This window comes from Lathyrus oleraceus, chromosome 1 (assembly GCF_024323335.1).
Source record: "Lathyrus oleraceus cultivar Zhongwan6 chromosome 1, CAAS_Psat_ZW6_1.0, whole genome shotgun sequence".
NCBI lineage: Eukaryota > Viridiplantae > Streptophyta > Magnoliopsida > Fabales > Fabaceae > Lathyrus > Lathyrus oleraceus.
In genome coordinates, this window is record NC_066579.1 from 145284224 (window position 1) to 145304081 (window position 19858).

Below are 19858 nucleotides of genomic sequence, written 5' to 3' on the forward strand. Positions count from 1 at the left end.
TTTCTCTCAATTTAAAACTTGAATTTCAACTTCCTTGGTTGGTCTTCAGTTTCCAATTCCTAAGCCTTGCATCATCATCATCTCAAGATCAAGTTGGAAGCAAGAGATTGAGTGGATCGTGCTGTTTAAAGCTGCACTTCAAAGGCTCATTGATCAACTGTTTTGATCTATATCTCATCATATATTGTGATTTGCTTATGTTTATTTGGTTTTCTGAAGTCCTCGTGTGAGAGGCAAGCCAATGGTGGCTTTGATTTTGTGAATTGATGCATTTCAGATTGAACACCTGGATTTTCCATCTCATATTTCTCATTCCATGGAGATCTTGAGGATAATCCAAGGTTATAGGGGTGATGTACATCACCCCAGCTACATTTTGGTATAAGGCTCATGCAATTTGGTTGAGGTTTGAAAACCTGTAACTGGTGGCTGGATTTAGTTAGCTCACCGGAGAAGACAGTGGTTTCCACCACCGTCCCCACGTGGAACCTCTGGAGCCATTAGATCTCATTCCCACGTTATAATCTCAGCCATGCATTGTTTTGACTTTTTTTAATTCAGCGTGTGTTGCACTTGACTTGTGTCCATGATACGCGCGCGCCTCAGAGCCATTGGATTTGTCCACGTCAATTAATGAGATGGATCATGCGCTCCCTAATTTTCCATATATTTTCTAATTTCTGTTTTATTTTCTTTTATTCCATTTATATTCAAAATTTTATAACTCTTTTATTTGGAATCACAAAAATATGAGACCAATTACAAAAAATTTCTTTTAAAATCTAGTTTCATAATCTGATTTTTAATTATTTTTGTGATTCCATTTCATATTTTTTGTGAATTATTTTATTTTTGATAGTTTTTAATTCATTTTAAATACTTTTTGATATTCAAAAATTCCAAAAATATTTTCTTAACACATATGGATGATGATAAGTCTATGAAAAATATTCTCATCAATTTCTTAAAGTATTTGAGATTTATTTGAGATTTTAGTTCATTTGTGTTATTTTTCTTGATTTTTAATTGTTTTAAAATAGTTTTTGCTTTCAAAAAATGTTGAGAAAATTTGTCAAACTTTGTTTGACCATGTTAGACTTATGATGATTCAATTGGACTTATCCAAGTTGATTTGAATTGAATTTGAAGTTGACCATACTTTGTTCATTTTATTTTATGATTTATTTTAATTCCAAAAAATACCAAAAATATGTTTGACCTTTATTGACTTCTAATCTTCATTTCACTTCTGTTTACCATTGATTGATGTTGATTTCATTCACATTTGATCATTGTGTTTTGTTTATGTCATTTGAATTCTCATTTTTGTCCATTCCATTTCATCTCTTTTCTTTTTCTTTTTCTTTTGGCCAATGAGTTAATAATTTGTGGTTACTATTGACATATGAGAGGCTTAACCTTCTTTGATCCAAATCAAACTCAACTTGATCAAAGATCAAGTGAGTTGCTTTGTGTCCAAGATAGGTTGCTTCTTGGTCAAGCAAAAAACCTAAAATCCATACAAGGTATTTCCTTCTTTTCTTTTGGCATGGCAAGTTGTAGGAGTTTGGCTTACTAGTCATGGTCTCTAACTTGTGTTTATTTGCCTATAGTTTTATTGACCGGCCTCAGATAGGTGTGACTACTACATTAGTCCACTTACGATTGCTTAACATAGCGCTAAATTGCCTTATAGCACACTAACACTAACTACTAATTACTAAATTTTAATTTAAAGCATTTAATTCTTGCAATTTACTTTAATGCAATTTAATTTCTTGCTCATTTATTCATATTGCTTCTTCCCTTTGCTCACTTGAGCTCATATTTTATGTTTATGCTATTTTCCTTTTGCTCACTTGAGCTCATTATTGTGAATAAATATATTGTGGCTTTGTGCTTGTTTTGTGATTGTTTTGTGATTGTTTGTGTGAACCCAATGCAAAAAGAAGAAAGGACTTAGAATTAGGACCTTACCTATGCTTAATAGAGTTCAAGAGCAACTAGGCCTCATGCCTTTAGAATGCTAAACTTGTTGAAGAGCAACTAGGCCTCATGCCTTTAGAATGCTAAATCTTAAAGTTTACTTCAAAGGACCTCTAATCTAAACTCATTCTTTGTCCATTCCTCTTATTGCATTGTGAACTTTTTGATTGTTTGTTCTTGTGTGATAGGGATTCTAAACTTGAGATAGTAAGAAGGACCATTGTCATGAGTAGCCAAATTATGAGAGACAATCCAATTGGAGATCCTAGGAGCTTTGGTTGAATATTTGTTTGATTGCTTGTTGCTTGATAAGTCCAAAGAAAAGGAGCATCTTGAATCATCTTTATGATCTCAAGAAAGGAACTCCAAGGGTTTTATCTCTTCTCTCATCTTTGCATGTTTAGGACTAGCCCTTCTCTTCTTCTCTCCATTCTAACCCAAGCCAAACTCATTTTGTGCAAACATTAACATTGTTTTCAAATTAGAAACCTAGGCCTTATGCCTTTGATTTTTCAAACTCTTTTCATTAATACTTATGTTAAATGAACCTTAAGTCAACTTGGACTTCATTTTTGTGAATACTCCTAACTTGTAAATATAACTCACTTCAAGTTGTTTTTATGGTTCCAATGGCCACCTTTGCTAAACTTTTCATAAACATTAGTCATTAGGTTTGAGTTATCATAGTGGTTGATGTAAACCTCACCTTATCCTTAGTGATTGGACTATAAGTCTTCCATACTTATTATAGGGTGGATCCCTCACTAGTATGTTGAAGCTCTCCTCACATGGTGGATTGTTGGTTTAGGTTGAGTTTTCTCCCTTTGATAACAAAAGACCTTAAGGCTTTTGATCAAATCAATTCACCAATATTTTGAGATTTTTACCCCGAACTACGAGGTTTTGATCCTACCTTTATGATGGTACGTAGGCAATGGGTTCATCCATTCAAACAATAAAATTATAAATATGTATATTCTTTTCTCATCTCCCCAATCATGTTTGCACAAATCTTTTCACAAATACCAACCTACAATACACATTTGCAAAAAGGGCTCCCTTAGAGTACTAAGGATGTTTTGGGTGCTTAAAACCTTCCCATTGCATAACTAACCCCCTTACCCAAATCTCTGACATTTTTATTAGTTTTTGATTTGATAAAACTTCTTACTTGGTTTTTGTTCGCTTTCTAACCTTTCCTTTGGATAAATAGAAGTGCGGTGGCGACTCGAATTGTATGATTTACTTTTGATTTAGTCAATAAATCTAAAGGTAACGAATACCCCGCTACACCTAGTAACCGGTAGTTGTAAATCCTGTTTCTCTCCCCTCAGAGTCTATCCTTGATATGTTCATCCTAACCAGTGACGGATATTCTCTTTGATGGTATTCTATCCAGCGTTCGATAGATGTAATTCCTACTTGTGTTGTTCAATGCTTCCAAATTTGGCAATGTGAAAGGAACGCGTGCATAGGCAAGTACAGGCCCATGAAGCATCTCAATTAGATAAAAAATCAAATGAAATGAAGATTTCAATGTAAGGCAAAGATGTTTGGATGTTTGAAGCATGATTCTTGCCAACTGATACAACCATGTTCAAGCTATGCGCAGACCCCTCAGACTTTGTCCAAAATGAATGAATTTAGACTCTTTAGAAAGGTTAGATCAAGAGGAATACCTCTTATGTTTAACACTTTTCCATTTGGAACTTGTATCATGGTGAATTTTGAGGTGGAAGTTCGGAAATTTCAACATGTCAAAATATTTTCTAAGTGTCAAGCCATATGTTCAATTGTTCCACCTTGACTAACTTTTTATGTGAGCTCCAAATGAGAAAGGTGTATTTATTAAAGTTGTGTATATTTCAAAAACCTTCAAAATGGTAAGAAATTTGACATCATTTGGATTTGGGATGAATGAGTTATGCATTTTTGAAGTTAAGGAAAATCACTTGTTCAATGGTATTGGTCCAAAATGACCTATAATGTATCCTCATATCACATGCTCATAAAATTTGATTTAGATCTTCCTCAAAACATAAAAGTTGAATTAGACACCTTGAATTTGATTATGCAACTTTTAAATCTTTCATCTCATAAAAATTGAGCAAGTTATGGCCTTGGGAAGTTGACTTTCAATTTAGGGTTTAAACAAAATGACCTATAATCTTTCAACATAAAAAATGACTTTCCAAGCAAAAATAGATCTAGACATAAACATGAAAGTTGTTTGGAATGTAATTTAGAGTAACTTTGATATAGGAATAATTTTCATATGATGAAAAGTTTAGGAGATAGGGTCTAGGGAGACCCAGTTTTGATCAGATGAATTCATCTGGGCAACAACCATCAACCAACTTGCTAACTTGCAATTCTATTGATTTTTTGGACTCATCGGAGATCATATATGCATATTATTATTAAATTTGAAGTGTCCATTGAAGTATTTGATCAATGGGTGAAGAAGCTTGTTGAAGAAGTTACTCAAGATACCTAGATGAATTAGGGTTTCCAAGGCAAACCAACTCCAAACTCTTGAAGAATTCTTGATCAAAATAACATGTAAAGTTCATTGGGACTCATATATGATGCCTATAACCATTATGGATAATTTCTTGGTTGAAATCTTAGAAATGAGGGTCTTAAACCCTATATGTGAACTTGATGAATCAAAGGTGATCATGTGCCCTACCTACAAAAGAGTTAGACAAATGCAAAGACATATTTTTGGTATTTTTGTTAATGAATGATAAAATAAAAAGTATGATACAATCACATAGTGCTTGGTGATCTCTCCCAATACAAACCCAATGAATGAGGGGTAAAGAGGATGCCAAGGTATGATCTCAATGCTAATGCATATGATGAGTGTAGCATGAGGGATCTTATGGTCAAAATTAAGGTCTTACACCTTCATCTTGTAGAAATACTTGTCTTTATTTTTATGATGGTTGGTAAGACTTGGGCAAATGGTTCTATAATGTCCCAATTTACCACATTTGTAACACGTGATATCATCATCACATTTCTTGTGATCTTTCTTGGGTGGATGGGTATTTTTGAAATTTACTAGACCTTTATTGGTATGCTTAAGCTTATTTCTCTTTAGATGTCTATTGTAGTGTATGACGAATAAACCCATTTCTTTCTTTTTGGAAACTTCTTCTTCAGATTTGTCACTTTCTTCCTTTGACTTCTTTTCTTTAGAAGATGAAGCTTTCAAAGAAAGATCATGTTTCTCTTCTTTACCTTTCTCTTTCTTTTTCGACTTTACTTTGCTATCAGCAAGTCGTTTAAGCTTATTCTCATGTTTGACTAACTTTCCAAACAATTTTGTAATATCCAAAGTATTAAGATCATTTGATTCTTTTATAGAAGTGACTTTTGGTTGCCACTCCCTGCATATAGATTTCAATATTTTGTTAGTGCAATATTTGTTGGAAAAAGTTTTACCCAAGTTACGTAGTTTACCAATTAAATTGAGGAATCTAGTTTGCATGGAATCCACTAATTCTTCGGGTTCCATATAAAATAGTTCAAACTCCTCTATAAACATATTGATTTTAGAATCTTTGACGTTCTCTGTTCCCTCATAGAGAACTTGGAGAGCGTCTCACATACCTTTAGCACACATATGATGTGAAATCGAATAGAACAGTTTAACACTTAATGTATAAATAAGTATGTTCCTCGCTTTCAAATCATATGAAGCCTTTTTGGTTTCAACATCATCTCAATCTTTTGAATGTTTAACAACATCATCATTTCCCTTGGGAATATATGGTCCCCTGGTGACAACACGCCATAATTTTTTATCAACTGATAACAAGTGTACATACATGATCGATTTTTAATAAGTATAATTTTCGCCTTTGAAAACAGGTGCTCTATTATACGCTCCCTTAGGATCGTCATCTTCTGACGTATTCATAACTTTTGGATGTCGACTAGACACAATCGAAAGATCAGCTCTTGATGTCAGTTGTTGGTGTGAATATGGAAGTAGAAAAAAGGTTTAGAGGAGGGGGTGAGTAGACCCAATTTAAAATTCAATCGTCGTTTATAAAATCAGAGTGGTCTCAAAAGATGATTACGAGCGGGAGGTATGATGCGAAAATGGGAAAATTATACTATTTAAATTTTGATCAAGTTAACACAGATCGTTTCACAAACACCAAAGATGGTAAAACACGATTGAGTTTGTTAAATCTAATGTGGATTGCTTATTTCACTAAACCTTAAATGAACATATAACTTCTCAAAATTGATTAGAAAAATAATTATATGAACAATTGTATTATATTTGAAGAACAACTTACATTAATCCATGATTTTCGAGCATCTTCTAACTCATCATCCATCTCACGCTCTTTTATAGTTAAAATCTCTTAAATGTTTCAAGTTCTTTATGCAACATTTCCTTTTTTACTAATTCATTCTTGAAAACATAAATTTTAATGCTTTAAAAAATGAACAAATATGAAAGAAAGTTCAACGAAAACTAGAAGTATTTGAGAGATTTTAACGATAAAAGAGCATAAGATAAATGATGAGTTGCAGAATGGTAGAAAGTCATTAATCAATGTAAGATAAGCTTCAGATACAACATAATTTTTCATATGATTATTTCCAAAATTAATTTAATAGATTATATGTTCAAAGACGGGTTAGCGAAACAAACATTCGAAATTAGATATAATAAACTCAACTCGACGGAATAATATGAGAGTTGCACGAAGAATCACAAAAAACATAATCTCAATTTTAATATCAATCTCAAACTAAAACTCAATAACAACAACTGAGCTACAACGTATAGATTTTCATAACTTTGGGTAGTAGAACAACTAAACAACAACAACAATAACATCAACAACATAAAACAACAACTTACATTAAACAACAACTTAAAAAAATAATCTCTCAACAAAACTATAACAATACCATCAATAAACCTATAACATAAATTTGTTTAAACAACAACAAGATTAAACCTCTAGGATTTAGGGTCTCAACAACAACAACAACATCAACATCAATAGACATATAACACAAATTTGTTTAAACAACAAGAATGATATTAAACTTCTAGGATTTAGGATCTCAATAACGGGTCTCAACAATAGCAATAACATCAATAAACCTATAACATAAATATGTTTAAACAACAACAACAAGATTAAACCTCTAGGGTTTCGGGTCTCAACAACAACAAGGTGAGTAATGATGTTTGACGTACCGAATCTTTAAAGAAAAAGTGAAATAAAATATTTTGGATCTATGAAGAAGAAACGAGAGTCCTAAACACATATCACATTCGTATTAAGGATGATATATATTTGTGGGGATCTCGTTGTTTAGGGCTCTCTTGTTAGCTCTCTTGTTTATGACTCTTTGTTAGGGTTCTGTTCGTATTAAGGATGATATATATTAGAGAAACGAATTCACCTCAGGTGAAAAACAAAATTGATGTGAAAATGACTTATTTTTAGATTAAAAATAAAATATTCAGGAAGACGCCACTTTTAATGAAATAAAAACATAATCTGAACTTGTTGGTATTCGAAGCATGTACACTGAATTAGTTTATCCATTAGTTTTTAAAATAAACCGACGGAATGGATTATATATTTTTTTAAGAAAAAAAACATGGAACGTCTAAGAATTATACCTCAGTTTTTCGATATGTGAGATGAAATCGTTATCATAAAATGTAGTTTTTCTAGTAGTGAACTCAGTCAAAATAATGCACCGTTGAATCCCTACTTTTTAAGATGACGTGGATCAACGGTTGACTCTGACTTCTCTCTTCCCAAAAAACATCTTTTTCCATATTTTCCATGACAGAGCGATCGTGAGACACTTTAAGACTAGACGATTCCTCTTACAGACGACTTATAGTCCTCGCCCCTTCTGAAGGCTACAACCCTACTCGGTTGCTAAACTTTTTATAAATATAACATTATATAATTGTTTTCTAAAATGAATATTTATTCTCCTAAAAATCAAACCCTAATCCTAATTATACGTTAATATGCTAGAACAATATTTTTGTCCTTAGTGCATACTTTTCCAACAATGTCTTGGTGGAAACTAAACAAAGTTTTCCATTCACCTTGACAAATCCAAAGCCCCCAACAAAATCCCACAAATTCAATCCTTCACTACACAGTGACACACTCATCAAAACTTGATTTTGAAGATTCCACTTCACCAAATTCTCAAAATCCCTAACTGGATTTTCCCCTTCTTCCATCACTATAGATCCCTACTCTCTAACCGAAAAAAATCACATTTTTCATCCTAATTTTGCTATTACGCCATAGATCATAGATCATGCCTTTTTCATCTAGGCGTGGAGGAAATTGGGCACAATCGATTCTACCATCTTCAAATCCAAAATCAAAGGTACCCAGAAAGGGTAGAAGAAGAACTTTGCTAAAAGATTTCATTTTTTCAAATTTCTTCTTCATTGGGTTATTAATTTCTCTGTTATTGTTCCTTATAATTCTTCTCCGATATGGCGTACCAAAACCCATCACATCCCATTTCAGAACTCGTTCATCTCGCTTCAGAAAATCCTTTACAAGGAAACCCCTTTTTGGTGAGAATGGTAACCGAAGTACTACACTTTTTGGTGGTTCTGCTACTGTTGATTTAACCACAAAAGATTTGTATGATAAGATTGAGTTTTTGGATGTTGATGGTGGTGCTTGGAAGCAAGGTTGGAGTGTTACTTATAGAGGGAATGAGTGGGATAATGAGAAGTTGAAGGTTTTTGTTGTTCCTCATTCACATAATGATCCTGGTTGGAAGCTTACTGTTGATGAATATTATGATAGGCAATCTAGACATATACTTGATACCATTGTTGAAACTCTTAACAAGGTGAAGTTTTGTTAATTTCCTTTTTCGGGTTTTGGAGCTTTTTTGTTGTTTTTGTTGATTGTTCTATGAAGCACTTATCCTGACATGACACGACACTGACACATAGACAAAATAGAAGTAATTGAGTGTAACTACAGTTGTTGTTGTTGGACAATGAATGTTGTTGATTGTTCTATGAAGCCCTTATACCATGTAGACAAAATATAAGTAATTGAGTGTACTTACATATGTCGTTGTTTGACACGTAGGCAAAATAGAAGTAATTTGTTGGACACTGAATACACCTTCAATAGGAAGATTGAAGTGTTGGTGTTACATGGCTACATGTACAGGGCTTGTTTGATTTCTTTATGACTTCATGGAATTGTGACGTGATTTTGTGGATAAGTTTAGGTACACTACACACATATCACATAACTTAAGTTAACCAAGCATCAGAGTTAATCAGGTATGTTCCTATCATTAACTAGTTAGTTGTTTATATATTTAGTACAAATAAATGCAACAAACCCTGTGTTAAAATAGGTTAGTTATTGGCTAACTAGGTATGGGTGATTAATGTAAATTGTGTATGTGCTATGAAGCACTAATGTGGACACCAGAAATGTCACTCCGTGTTAACTCCAATATTAATGAGCAAACAAATTGATTGAATGTAACCACATGCGTTGGTGTCGGACACTAACACGCATCGGCCACTGAGCACGCCTTCAATATGAAGTGTTGGTGCTATATATTGTTTGTGTATATCTTGCATTACTTTATGTTTTTGTGAATAAGTTGGAGTGGATTAATAAATTTATGTTGTTGCCGAATTGTGACTTGCGAGTGGAGTTAAATGGTACAAAAGTTAGCTTCAGGCTACTAGATATCTACAGAGGTATTGCCCGAGATAACAAAGTAGTAACAACTATACAAAAAAAGTAAATATTGTTCTTATTCTTATTATTAACGTAATCATGTTTAAATAAGAGATTAAAAAGCTCCACTGAAATGGAGAAAATATTGATTGTAGCCCTTTCAGTTTCATCATTAGCCCTTTATTTTATTTTTTTCAAGTCACAAGTTTTTGAGGGTAATGTGATTTCTGATTTTTGACCAAACAGGATTCTCGCCGGAAGTTCATATGGGAAGAAATGTCTTACTTAGAGAGATGGTGGAGGGATACCAGTACCACAGATGTCATGAAGGAAACATTCATCAATTTAGTGAAAAACGGGCAGCTAGAAATTGTTGGAGGCGGCTGGGTGATGAATGATGAGGTAATATGATGTTGATCTTACTACTCTTATCCTACTTTACAGCCAATATTCTATAAATCCAGATTTAGCTTCATTCTTGTTGAAGTAAATATGAACCTCGTCAAAGCTTAACTCCTAACGGAGCCGCCTAGTGGCGGAGTCTCCAATTTATTTATGGAAATTTGACTTTTAAATTGTTTTGTCCTTGATGCAGGCCAATTCTCACTACTTTGCTATAATTGAACAGGTATATGCTGAATGCTATGTCTATCCTTCCTATTATACATACTGTTCTTATGGTTGTTTATTTTTGGATGTTTTCCCTACAATATTTTACCTCGATCACTAACAGGGAAAGTCTAGTTATGTTTAGGTTTTTCTTAATAACATGTATCTATCTATGAAGCACCGACACCGGAAACACGGCATTAACACCGGCAATAATTTGAAAAAATGAATAAATTAAACGTAATCCCAAGTGTCGGTGTCGGTTTCGGGCACCGGTACTGACACATACACACCTTTATTCAGAGGGGCCGGTGCTACATAGATCATTATGCCTGATATTAGGTGGAATATTGATGATTTGATATATGATCACTTCCATGCTTTGCTATTCGTAAGACTACCGAGGAACACAATCTCTCTTTCAGGGTCCATTTACTTCTCACGTTTCCTGTTTTCAGTTTCCCTTCAACTAATATGCATAAGAGAATATAGATTCAATAATCATTTCACTATTTTCTTTTACAGTTTTTAAAAGCATATCTAAGATTTTAAGAAATTTTGGAAACGCCAAAATAGTTTTCACTGTTTCTGAAATGCATTCTTCGCAGCATGTCTTCCATCTTGTTTCTATCACAATTGTTCACTACACGAGTCTTTCATCTCCTTGTTAGCAATTTAAAAATAAACAGAAACTTTAGAAAATGAAGACAAAATGTTTTTAGAAAGTAAATAGATCCTAAGTTTGTGTATATGGTAGTGCACTCGGTATGTGAATGTAAACAGATTCCATGTTTAAACATTGTCATCAGTGTCATGCCATATGATTTCATGTTCATATCAGAAATTATCATTTTTACACTACAGATTTGTATATTATTTTTGTTATGATCTTAATCCTATTGAAATTATGTATCAGATTGCAGAAGGAAACATGTGGTTGAATGACACCATTGGTTTTGTTCCTAAAAATAATTGGGCCATTGATCCATTTGGTTATTCATCAACCATGGCATATCTTCTACGTCGTATGGGTTTTGATAACATGCTTATCCAGAGGACTCATTATGAGGTAAAGAAGGAACTTGCATGGCATAAGAATTTAGAATACGTATGGCGTCAAAGCTGGGATGCAGAGGAAACCACTGATATATTCGTCCATATGATGCCCTTTTATTCGTACGATATACCTCATACATGTGGCCCTGAGCCTGCTATTTGCTGTCAGTTTGACTTTGCCCGCATGGAGGGTTTCTCTTATGAAAATTGTCCGTGGGGTCCAAGTCCCGAGGAGATCACTCAGGAGAATGTTCAAGAATGGGCACTTAAGTTACTTGATCAATACAGGAAAAAATCTACTCTGTACCGAACAAACACTCTTCTTGTTCCACTCGGAGATGATTTTCGCTATATTAATGTCCAAGAGGCAGAAGCGCAGTTCAGAAATTACCAAATGTTGTTTGATTATATCAATTCAAACCCTAGTCTGAATGCGGAGGCAAAGTTTGGTACTTTGGAAGACTACTTTGTAATGCTTCGTGAGGAAGCGGAAAGAATAAATTACACATCTCCTGGTGAAGTCGGATCTGGTCTAGTTGAAGGTTTTCCTTCCCTGTCCGGGGACTTTTTTACTTATGCTGATCGGCAACAAGATTACTGGAGCGGTTATTATGTTTCACGGCCATTCTTTAAGGCTGTTGACAGGGTACTGGAGCAGACACTTCGAGCAACAGAAATAATGGTAGCTCTAACACTTGGTTTCTGTCGGAGAGCACATTGTGAGAAGTTTGCAATGGCGTTTTCCTATAAGTTGACTGCTGCTAGAAGGAACTTGGCTCTTTTTCAGCATCACGACGGCGTAACCGGTACTGCAAAAGATCATGTGGTTAAGGACTACGGAACTCGAATGCATACCTCGTTACATGACTTGCAAATTTTTATGTCTAAGGGAATCGAGCCTCTTCTTGGAATCCGTTATGATAAATTAGATCAAAGTCCTTCACAGTTTGAGCCGGCAATAGTGAGATCTAAATATGATGCTCAGCCATTGCATAAAGTGATCAGTCTTCATGACGGCACTTACCATTCCGTTGTCTTTTATAATCCTTTGGAGCAAACCAGAGAAGAGGTTGTGATGGTTGTTGTTGACCGTCCTGACGTAACTGTTGTTGACTCTAACATGAGTTGTATTCAAAGCCAAATTTCTCCTGAGTTGCAGTATGACAACAGCAAGATATTTACAGGGAAGCACCGAGTTTACTGGAAAGTTTTGGTACCTGCAATGGGGTTGGAAACGTATTACATTGGAAATGGTTTTGTCGGTTGTGAAAAGGCCGAGCCAGCAAAGTTGAAACTTTTCTCCAAGGCTAGTTCAGTTACATGTCCTTCACCGTATTCTTGTGGAAAAATTGAAGGTGATGTTGTTGAAATTGAGAATCAGCATCAAAAGCTAACTTTCAATGTAAGGTATGGTTTGTTGCAGAAGGTAACCTTAATGAATAGTTCCCCGAATATTGTAAATGAGGAAATCGGTATGTATGATAGTTCGGGTGGGGCGTACTTGTTTAGGCCGAGTGGTGAAGCTCAGCCAATTATCGAAGGAGATGGACTTATGCTGATCTCAGAGGGGCCTTTGTTGCATGAAGTATTCTCTTATCCAAAGACAGCTTGGGAGAAATCGCCGATTTCTCATAGCACCCGAATATATACCGGTGAGAGTGCAGTCCAAGGGCTTGTCATTGAAAAGGAATATCATGTTGAGCTCACTGACAATGATTTCAATAATAGGGAGATGATAGTTAGATATAAAACGGATATCGATAGCAAAAAGGTTTTCTATTCTGATTTAAATGGATTTCAGATGAGTCGAAGAGAAACTTACGATAAGATTCCCTTGCAAGGCAATTACTACCCTATGCCCTCTCTTGCATTCATACAAGGATCCAACGGTCGACGGTTTTCTGTTCATTCTCGACAAGCGTTGGGTGTGGCAAGCCTTCAAAATGGATGGCTAGAGATAATGCTAGACCGTCGTTTGGTAAAAGACGACGGCCGTGGTCTTGGCCAAGGAGTGATGGATAACCGTGTAATGAATGTTGTCTTCCACTTAACTGTCGAATCCAATATTTCCACCATATCAAATTCAGTTTCAAGCTCGTTCCCTCACAACCCTTCCCTTTTATCTCATCGGGTTGGTTCTCATTTGAACTACCCATTACACGCATTCATTTCCAAGAAGTCGCAGGAATTGTCAGATATGCCGCCGCCTCCTCGATCGTTTTCTCCCCTCGCCACTTCCCTGCCATGTGATCTCCACATAGTGAACTTTAAGGTTCCTAAGCCTTTAAAGTTTTTGCAGCAACCACCTGAAAGTCCTAGATTTGTTCTGATTTTGAACCGTCGACATTATGATTCTTCGTACTGTCGGAAGGGAAGATCACCACAATGCACTAGACTAGCTGACGACCCCGTGAATCTGTTCAGCATGTTCAAAGATCTTACAGTTTTGAAAGCTAAAGCAACTTCATTGAATCTTCTCCACGAAGATCCTGAAATAATAGGATTCACAGAACAATTTGCTGATCTTGCACAAGAAGGGCATGTTTCCATATCTCCAATGGAAATACAAGCCTACCGGTTGGAGTTGCGGCCGGAACAATAGATTGCTCGTCACACGTCCGTTCCTGCAGGTTGATGCCAAACCTCAACAAAGAAAAGACTCGAGTTTAAGACAGTGCAGGTAAAAGGAAACTTGTTGAGGAAGATTTGCACGATATTGCTGTAGATTGATATTACAAAGACATGGATGAGATGAGAGGGTAGCTTTTGTGGCACGGCTTTGTTTGTTTAGTGTGATTTTGTAGCACTTTGATTACTCTTTTTTTTCTTCTTCTGGACTAGAGTTGAAAGATGAGTTTTGCTTTATTGACTCTATAATTTATATTGTATAACAAGTTTCTTAGAGGTTAGTGATACATTTGTGTACATATTTAATACCTCTATTTTGTGCAAAGGAGTTTATTCTTCTTTGAATGTGAACTCCACAATTTGCAAAACATGCTTATCATTATTCACAGATATTACGGAAATACATTTGCAAAGTTGACAAAAAGGGAAGTACAGGTTTTTAATATTTGTGATATTTGTGTTCTGTGACACTGAAAATGAAAAGGACCAAAGTGCAATTAAGAAAAGATGAATCTTGGGTTTGTCTAGTTTGTGGAGATTCTGATCTTGTTTCCTGTGTCTTTAGTTTTTCTTTTTGATTTTGCATATGATTAGTTCTACTTTAGAAGAATAATCAGATATCTTAAAATCATTCTAAAATCAATTCGGCACTTTTGTTTCTTGTGAAAGCTAAACCAAACATACATCATTGTATTAAAGTGATTTAGTGAATAAAATTCATCATTGAATCATAAAAATTTTAGCTTACTGAATGATCTATTCAAAAAGATTGAATTCACCTGAAAAAGTTTGATTTGCACAAATAATTGACTTTATTGGTTCATTTATGAACATTAAACAAAACAAGGATAGTGAAACAATACATTGGAATATTCATACATAAGCAAAAATTTCAGGTACATTCTATGATGATGTATTAGATTTAGAAGTGATTGTTTTCCTTTTCCTTAGACTTGAACTTGAACTTTAATTTATAACTTCTAGAAGAAGCAAAATTCTAGATGGAAATGAAAATATCAATATGCTACAACAAGCCTCTTGTTTTGATGATTAAGTAGTAAAAAATCTCATTTCTCAGGATTTATAAGATGATTTCATCTTGCACACTGACATTAAGAATCTTGTGAGGAAGAACAATGCTGTTAATCACCACTACTTCATCTTCAACCGTCACTGCTTCACCTAGGATGGTTATGCCAAGCTTTGCATTGTAATCACCATCAGCCTGAATCAATCAAAAATGGAAATCTCATGCTGATTTTCTCAACATTTTATTCAAAAATTTCTCTAAAATGTACCGAACTTGCCTGTACACGTGACCATCTTCCGAGCGACGACTTCCATCCAACAATAGAGTTTATGACTACAGCATTTTCCTGTCAAGGAGAAAAGCTATTTAGTTAATATATTCACGACTCGACAACATGGCGCGTCTCAGGCATCCATCCACTTCCATACCTTAATTTCAACATCGTCCAATATTATACAACCGATTAACCTGACGCCGGCACCAACACGAACATTTGCTGAGATAGAAACATTTGGACCAATCTGTTCAAAACAGATAACGTACTCGTGTATTAAAGCGGATAATAGTATACAAATTTTTGCAGATGGATGAATGGAATTTACCTTTGCAGATGGATGAACTTTGGCAGACGGATGAATATATACATCACCAACAATTTTAGCATTCTTTTTACCGTCTCCGCTGGCCAAAAGATGCGGGGAAGTATATCGAAATTGAGCAAGGTACAACTCCGAGCATTTCAAAGACAGGCTATTCATGCAAAGAGTATACATGGTAAGTAAAATCCGATCATGGTTCAACATTAAAAGATTAAAGAAGTGTTCAAGATTCTATATATGTAACCCTACCCCGGAGTTTTAATTTGCTCCCAGAAATCATTCGTCTCGTATGTATACAACTTCTTCTTTCCAGCTAGAGGTGATAGTATATCTTGATCCAGTCTTACGAAATCTTTAGGAAGAGTCCTGAAGGAAAAAAACTTTAGCGGACGTAGTAAACTCACACGGTTCTAGGAGCTAACTCGAGGGTTAAACTGCCGGGTACATTTGAACCAATATGTCAGACATTAAAAATTTAAAAAGCGGCATTTAATCAACCTGGTCGCAGATTGGAGAGCTTCAAAGCTGGAAAGACGTCGTAGATTAGCTGTAGTACAGTCACATGTGATTGAAATGTTTAAATTCTAAATTAACTCTTTTATTATTGACATTTTCTTATTGTGATAGAAAAAGACAAACCTCTTCCTTCTCGGTTCGTAGATACATCCTCGATGGCATTAAAAATATCAGGTGTGAAAATGTATACACCGCAATTTATCAAATCACTAACCTGCATATTGTAAATGGTTATTCTTCTTCTCTAGGTAATGTCAGAAGCAAAGGAAATAAAATATATGATACCAATCAAAGCTCCAACATTGGATATTTATTTTTTTATCTAGAAGAAAATGATATAAAAACATGTAACAAGAAACGAAACCAAACAGATACTCACAAATGTCTCAGGTTTTTCAGTATAATGCAGCAATTCATGAGTGTCTGGATCAGCAACCAACTCGCCGAACTGGTTAGCAGATTCGGCTGAAACCTATACAAAACATCCACAACCCAAGTAGCGTGAAATAACACTTGTGAGATTGTTTGAAAGAACTTAGAAAAATGGCTTATAACATGTCTGTAAGCTATTTTCAGCTTATTTCTATAAGTTATTCCATATAGCATACGAAAACAACTTGTAGCTTGTATGAAAAGTTGAAAACAGTTTGACTTTATTTTATCTTTCGCTATAGAAATAACTTATATATAAGCACTTATATGCACAAGTGCTTATGTTATAAGCGAAACAGTGCACACAAATATTATTTATGCACCAACCTTGATTACTAACATTGTCCCCATCCCACCGTACTTTATATGAGCATCTGAAAAAATAAAAAGGAAAATTTTCAGCGACGCCGTGTTTTTCGAACTACCGTTCGTGACTTAATAAAAAACTTACTTACCAAGCATGGATGGTAGTGGAAAACTGCAGCAAACATCACAATTTAGCAGAAAGATATGTGACTGCAATCAAAATGTAGCCTATTAGAACATAGACGTATAAGCATTCAAAAGACAATCCACAAAATAATGCGATAGCGGTCATAAAAACCGCGCTCCTAACTGGACTGTCTTCCATGATTATATCTCTGAAGTAGTAAAGGCCACCCGCGGAGCCGTGTGGTTTATCCTCCTTCAAATATCTAGATCGATATCAGTAACCCACTATGGTCAGATTCAGAAATTTAACAAAACATGCGAACATAAACTTTTATTATCATCATTGTTAAAATTTCAAAGTAATGATGCAGTTATCACCTTACTGGCAACTTCAGCTCGTTCGAAATTGAAGAGACATATAGAGCAAATTCTCGCTCCTCGTGGAATCCAATGAGATATATTTGAGCTAAATTGGGTATCTGTACAAGACAACGCAAGCAAATATGAACACTAATGAGACTACATGAAAGAGCTTATGAAAATATCTTATGGCATTTCCATAACTATTGCCAACATATTTTGATAACTTCTCTAGAGTAGAAAACAACTTATAGCTAATAAGAAACCGGTTTAACTTTGTTTTTAATCTTTTATCATAAAAAGTATAGTTTAAATAAATTCTTATATCATAAGCACTAATAACATAATTAAGCTGTATATCCAAACGAGGTCTAACTAACACATTCAAAGGCTCTAGAATCATATATAACCCTATTTTTTCTATACATTAGATTATTCATTATCTTTATATAGCACAGATACCTCTGAAAAAGGTGTGTCTCTGTCACTATTGGCGTCTGAAACCAACATCGACAGACACTTATGATTAAGTTTAATTTATTCATTTCTTTCCAAATTATTACGGTTGCGATCGCCTTGTGGTTTACGCGATTTTGGTCAGGTGTCACGACGCGATTTCGGTCCGGTGTCACGACACTGATTACGGTCGGTGTGAATTAACCTCAATTGTTCTTTAATATAAAAGCGGTGACAACGGTATCGGCACTTTCCGAAACCGTTTTGTGCTGGCCTTTTGTTCAATGTACTGAAGAACACCACTATGAAGGAAAATTGAAGAGAGAAAAAAAGAAGCAAACCCTTTTACAAGCAGAAATAGGATGATGAACCATTGGTTGTCCAGCCAAAGGGAAAAGGGGTTTTGGAGTATTGAAAGAAAGAGGTCGAAATCTAGTTCCTGCAAAAACAATTAATCAAAAAAGCTGAAACCCCAAAATCTCAAATGAGAAAAAGACTTGAATTTTGATCAGAAATCAAATACCTTTGGTGGGTCCACCCACCATAATCACAGCAACAACCTTCTCTGAACTATCCATCAACAAAGCTCAGATCTTTAAACTCAAAACTCAAACTTTACAACAATGCTTGATTGAATTGAATTGATTTATAGTGTTTAAGATTCAACAATGTTGTTTTTGTGTGCTTTTTGTGTCGTTCTAACTTAAGATGCACGGTTGCAGTGACAGAAGCGAGATGAGATTCCTAGTATATGCCGATAACATAAATCTAACTTAGAATCTGAATAAGGTTAAGGAAACAAACGAGACTAGGAGAGGAAACATAAAACAAAGTAAATTTATTTTTTTTAACATGAAAATAAAAAAAATATATGTTTAGTAAAGGAAATATTTTTATTTTTATTTTATGACATCTGAATATTATTTTAACTTTTTTTTTATAGATATAAGTTTAGGCTAATTGATTTTAGAGTCCATATGGACTAGAGTAAATTTTATGATAAAAGAATTTTAAAAGACTCTTTTTCATATATTAAAATTTTTGTGCTATTTTATAAAAAAATATATAAAAATCAAATAATTTTTTATAATTTTTTATTTTTTAGGACATTAAAATTTGTTGATTTTCAATTAAAATTTCTCACAACTTAAAAAATACACATATTTTTCAAAAAGCTACATATTTTAATGAGTTTTTAAATGAATTTTAAATATTTTTTAATTAAAAATACACAACTAATTAAATATTTTTTCTGCCATCACGTTTTATACTATTGTTTTTTTTGTCCACTTCGTTATTGATCTATCATGATGTTTATACTATGTTATTTTTATTTTGTATTAATTTTTTTATATTATTATTGTTCATGTTATATTATTTTTCTTTTAATTCATTTTATCATTTTATATTATATAAGTTTTTAAGAGTGTTAAATAGCAATATTGTTATGATAAGAAAAACATTGTTAAAAAATACATAGCATTTTTTGATTATTTTTAAAAATAACCACTATTTTCAAAAATAATATCAAAATAACATACTTTTCAAAAGAATTATCAATATAACCACTTTTAAAAAAAATATTTGGGTAAAAGCAAACGCCTTACCGAATGGTTCATCCTTTAGACAATTGAACTAAGGTGTCATGTTTAGTGGCCTGCATGCACCTCAAACCAATGCAATTGGCGCATGTTTTGGGATGTTAACTCAAATGTCATTGCATGTGGCACATGCATGCATGCATAGTGTATGTGTCACTCTATGTGACTATTGCTTTGTTTTCACCTTTATAAATACAACATCACCTACCGTTATTTTTCACACATCTTTTTACTATCTCCTTCCATTTTTCTTCAATCTCTTTCAATTTTTCTTCAAAATGTCTTCATATATGTGTCCTTATATTCACAAGACAAATGTTGATTTAATTTATTCAACAGTAAAGTCTCCGATGAAGATCCGACTATGGAATATAGAGACGTTCGAACATCTTAACATGATCTTAA

At 34.1% G+C, this 19858-nt stretch overlaps 2 protein-coding genes across 3 annotated transcripts; one reads left to right on the forward strand and one right to left on the reverse strand.

The window, feature by feature from the left end:
- The first annotated feature begins 8031 nt into the window (after nt 1–8031).
- LOC127122848 (alpha-mannosidase 2) lies at nt 8032–14314 on the forward strand. Of its 2 annotated transcripts, none has more exons than XM_051053127.1 (4): nt 8032–8874; nt 9981–10136; nt 10330–10362; nt 11260–14314. In XM_051053127.1, exons 1-4 carry the CDS (start codon nt 8323–8325, stop codon nt 13999–14001), a joined length of 3483 nt encoding a protein of 1160 aa, XP_050909084.1. In that variant the 5' UTR covers nt 8032–8322; the 3' UTR covers nt 14002–14314. The 2 variants fall into 2 exon arrangements, with proteins under 2 accessions (XP_050909084.1, XP_050909090.1); XM_051053133.1 differs by lacking the exon at nt 8032–8874 and adding an exon at nt 8925–9322.
- A 565-nt stretch (nt 14315–14879) lies between these two features.
- Nucleotides 14880–18714, reverse strand: LOC127122864 (uncharacterized). Its single transcript, XM_051053144.1, has 14 exons — nt 18376–18714; nt 18194–18291; nt 17415–17515; nt 17221–17299; nt 17060–17120; nt 16932–16978; nt 16552–16644; nt 16296–16386; nt 16155–16203; nt 15906–16022; nt 15660–15807; nt 15486–15578; nt 15335–15403; nt 14880–15252 (listed from the first exon to the last, which is right to left on the reverse strand). The coding sequence occupies exons 1-14, from the start codon at nt 18428–18430 to the stop codon at nt 15109–15111; spliced, it is 1245 nt and encodes a 414-aa protein (XP_050909101.1). The 5' UTR covers nt 18431–18714; the 3' UTR covers nt 14880–15108.
- Between the last annotated feature and the right edge of the window lie 1144 nt (nt 18715–19858).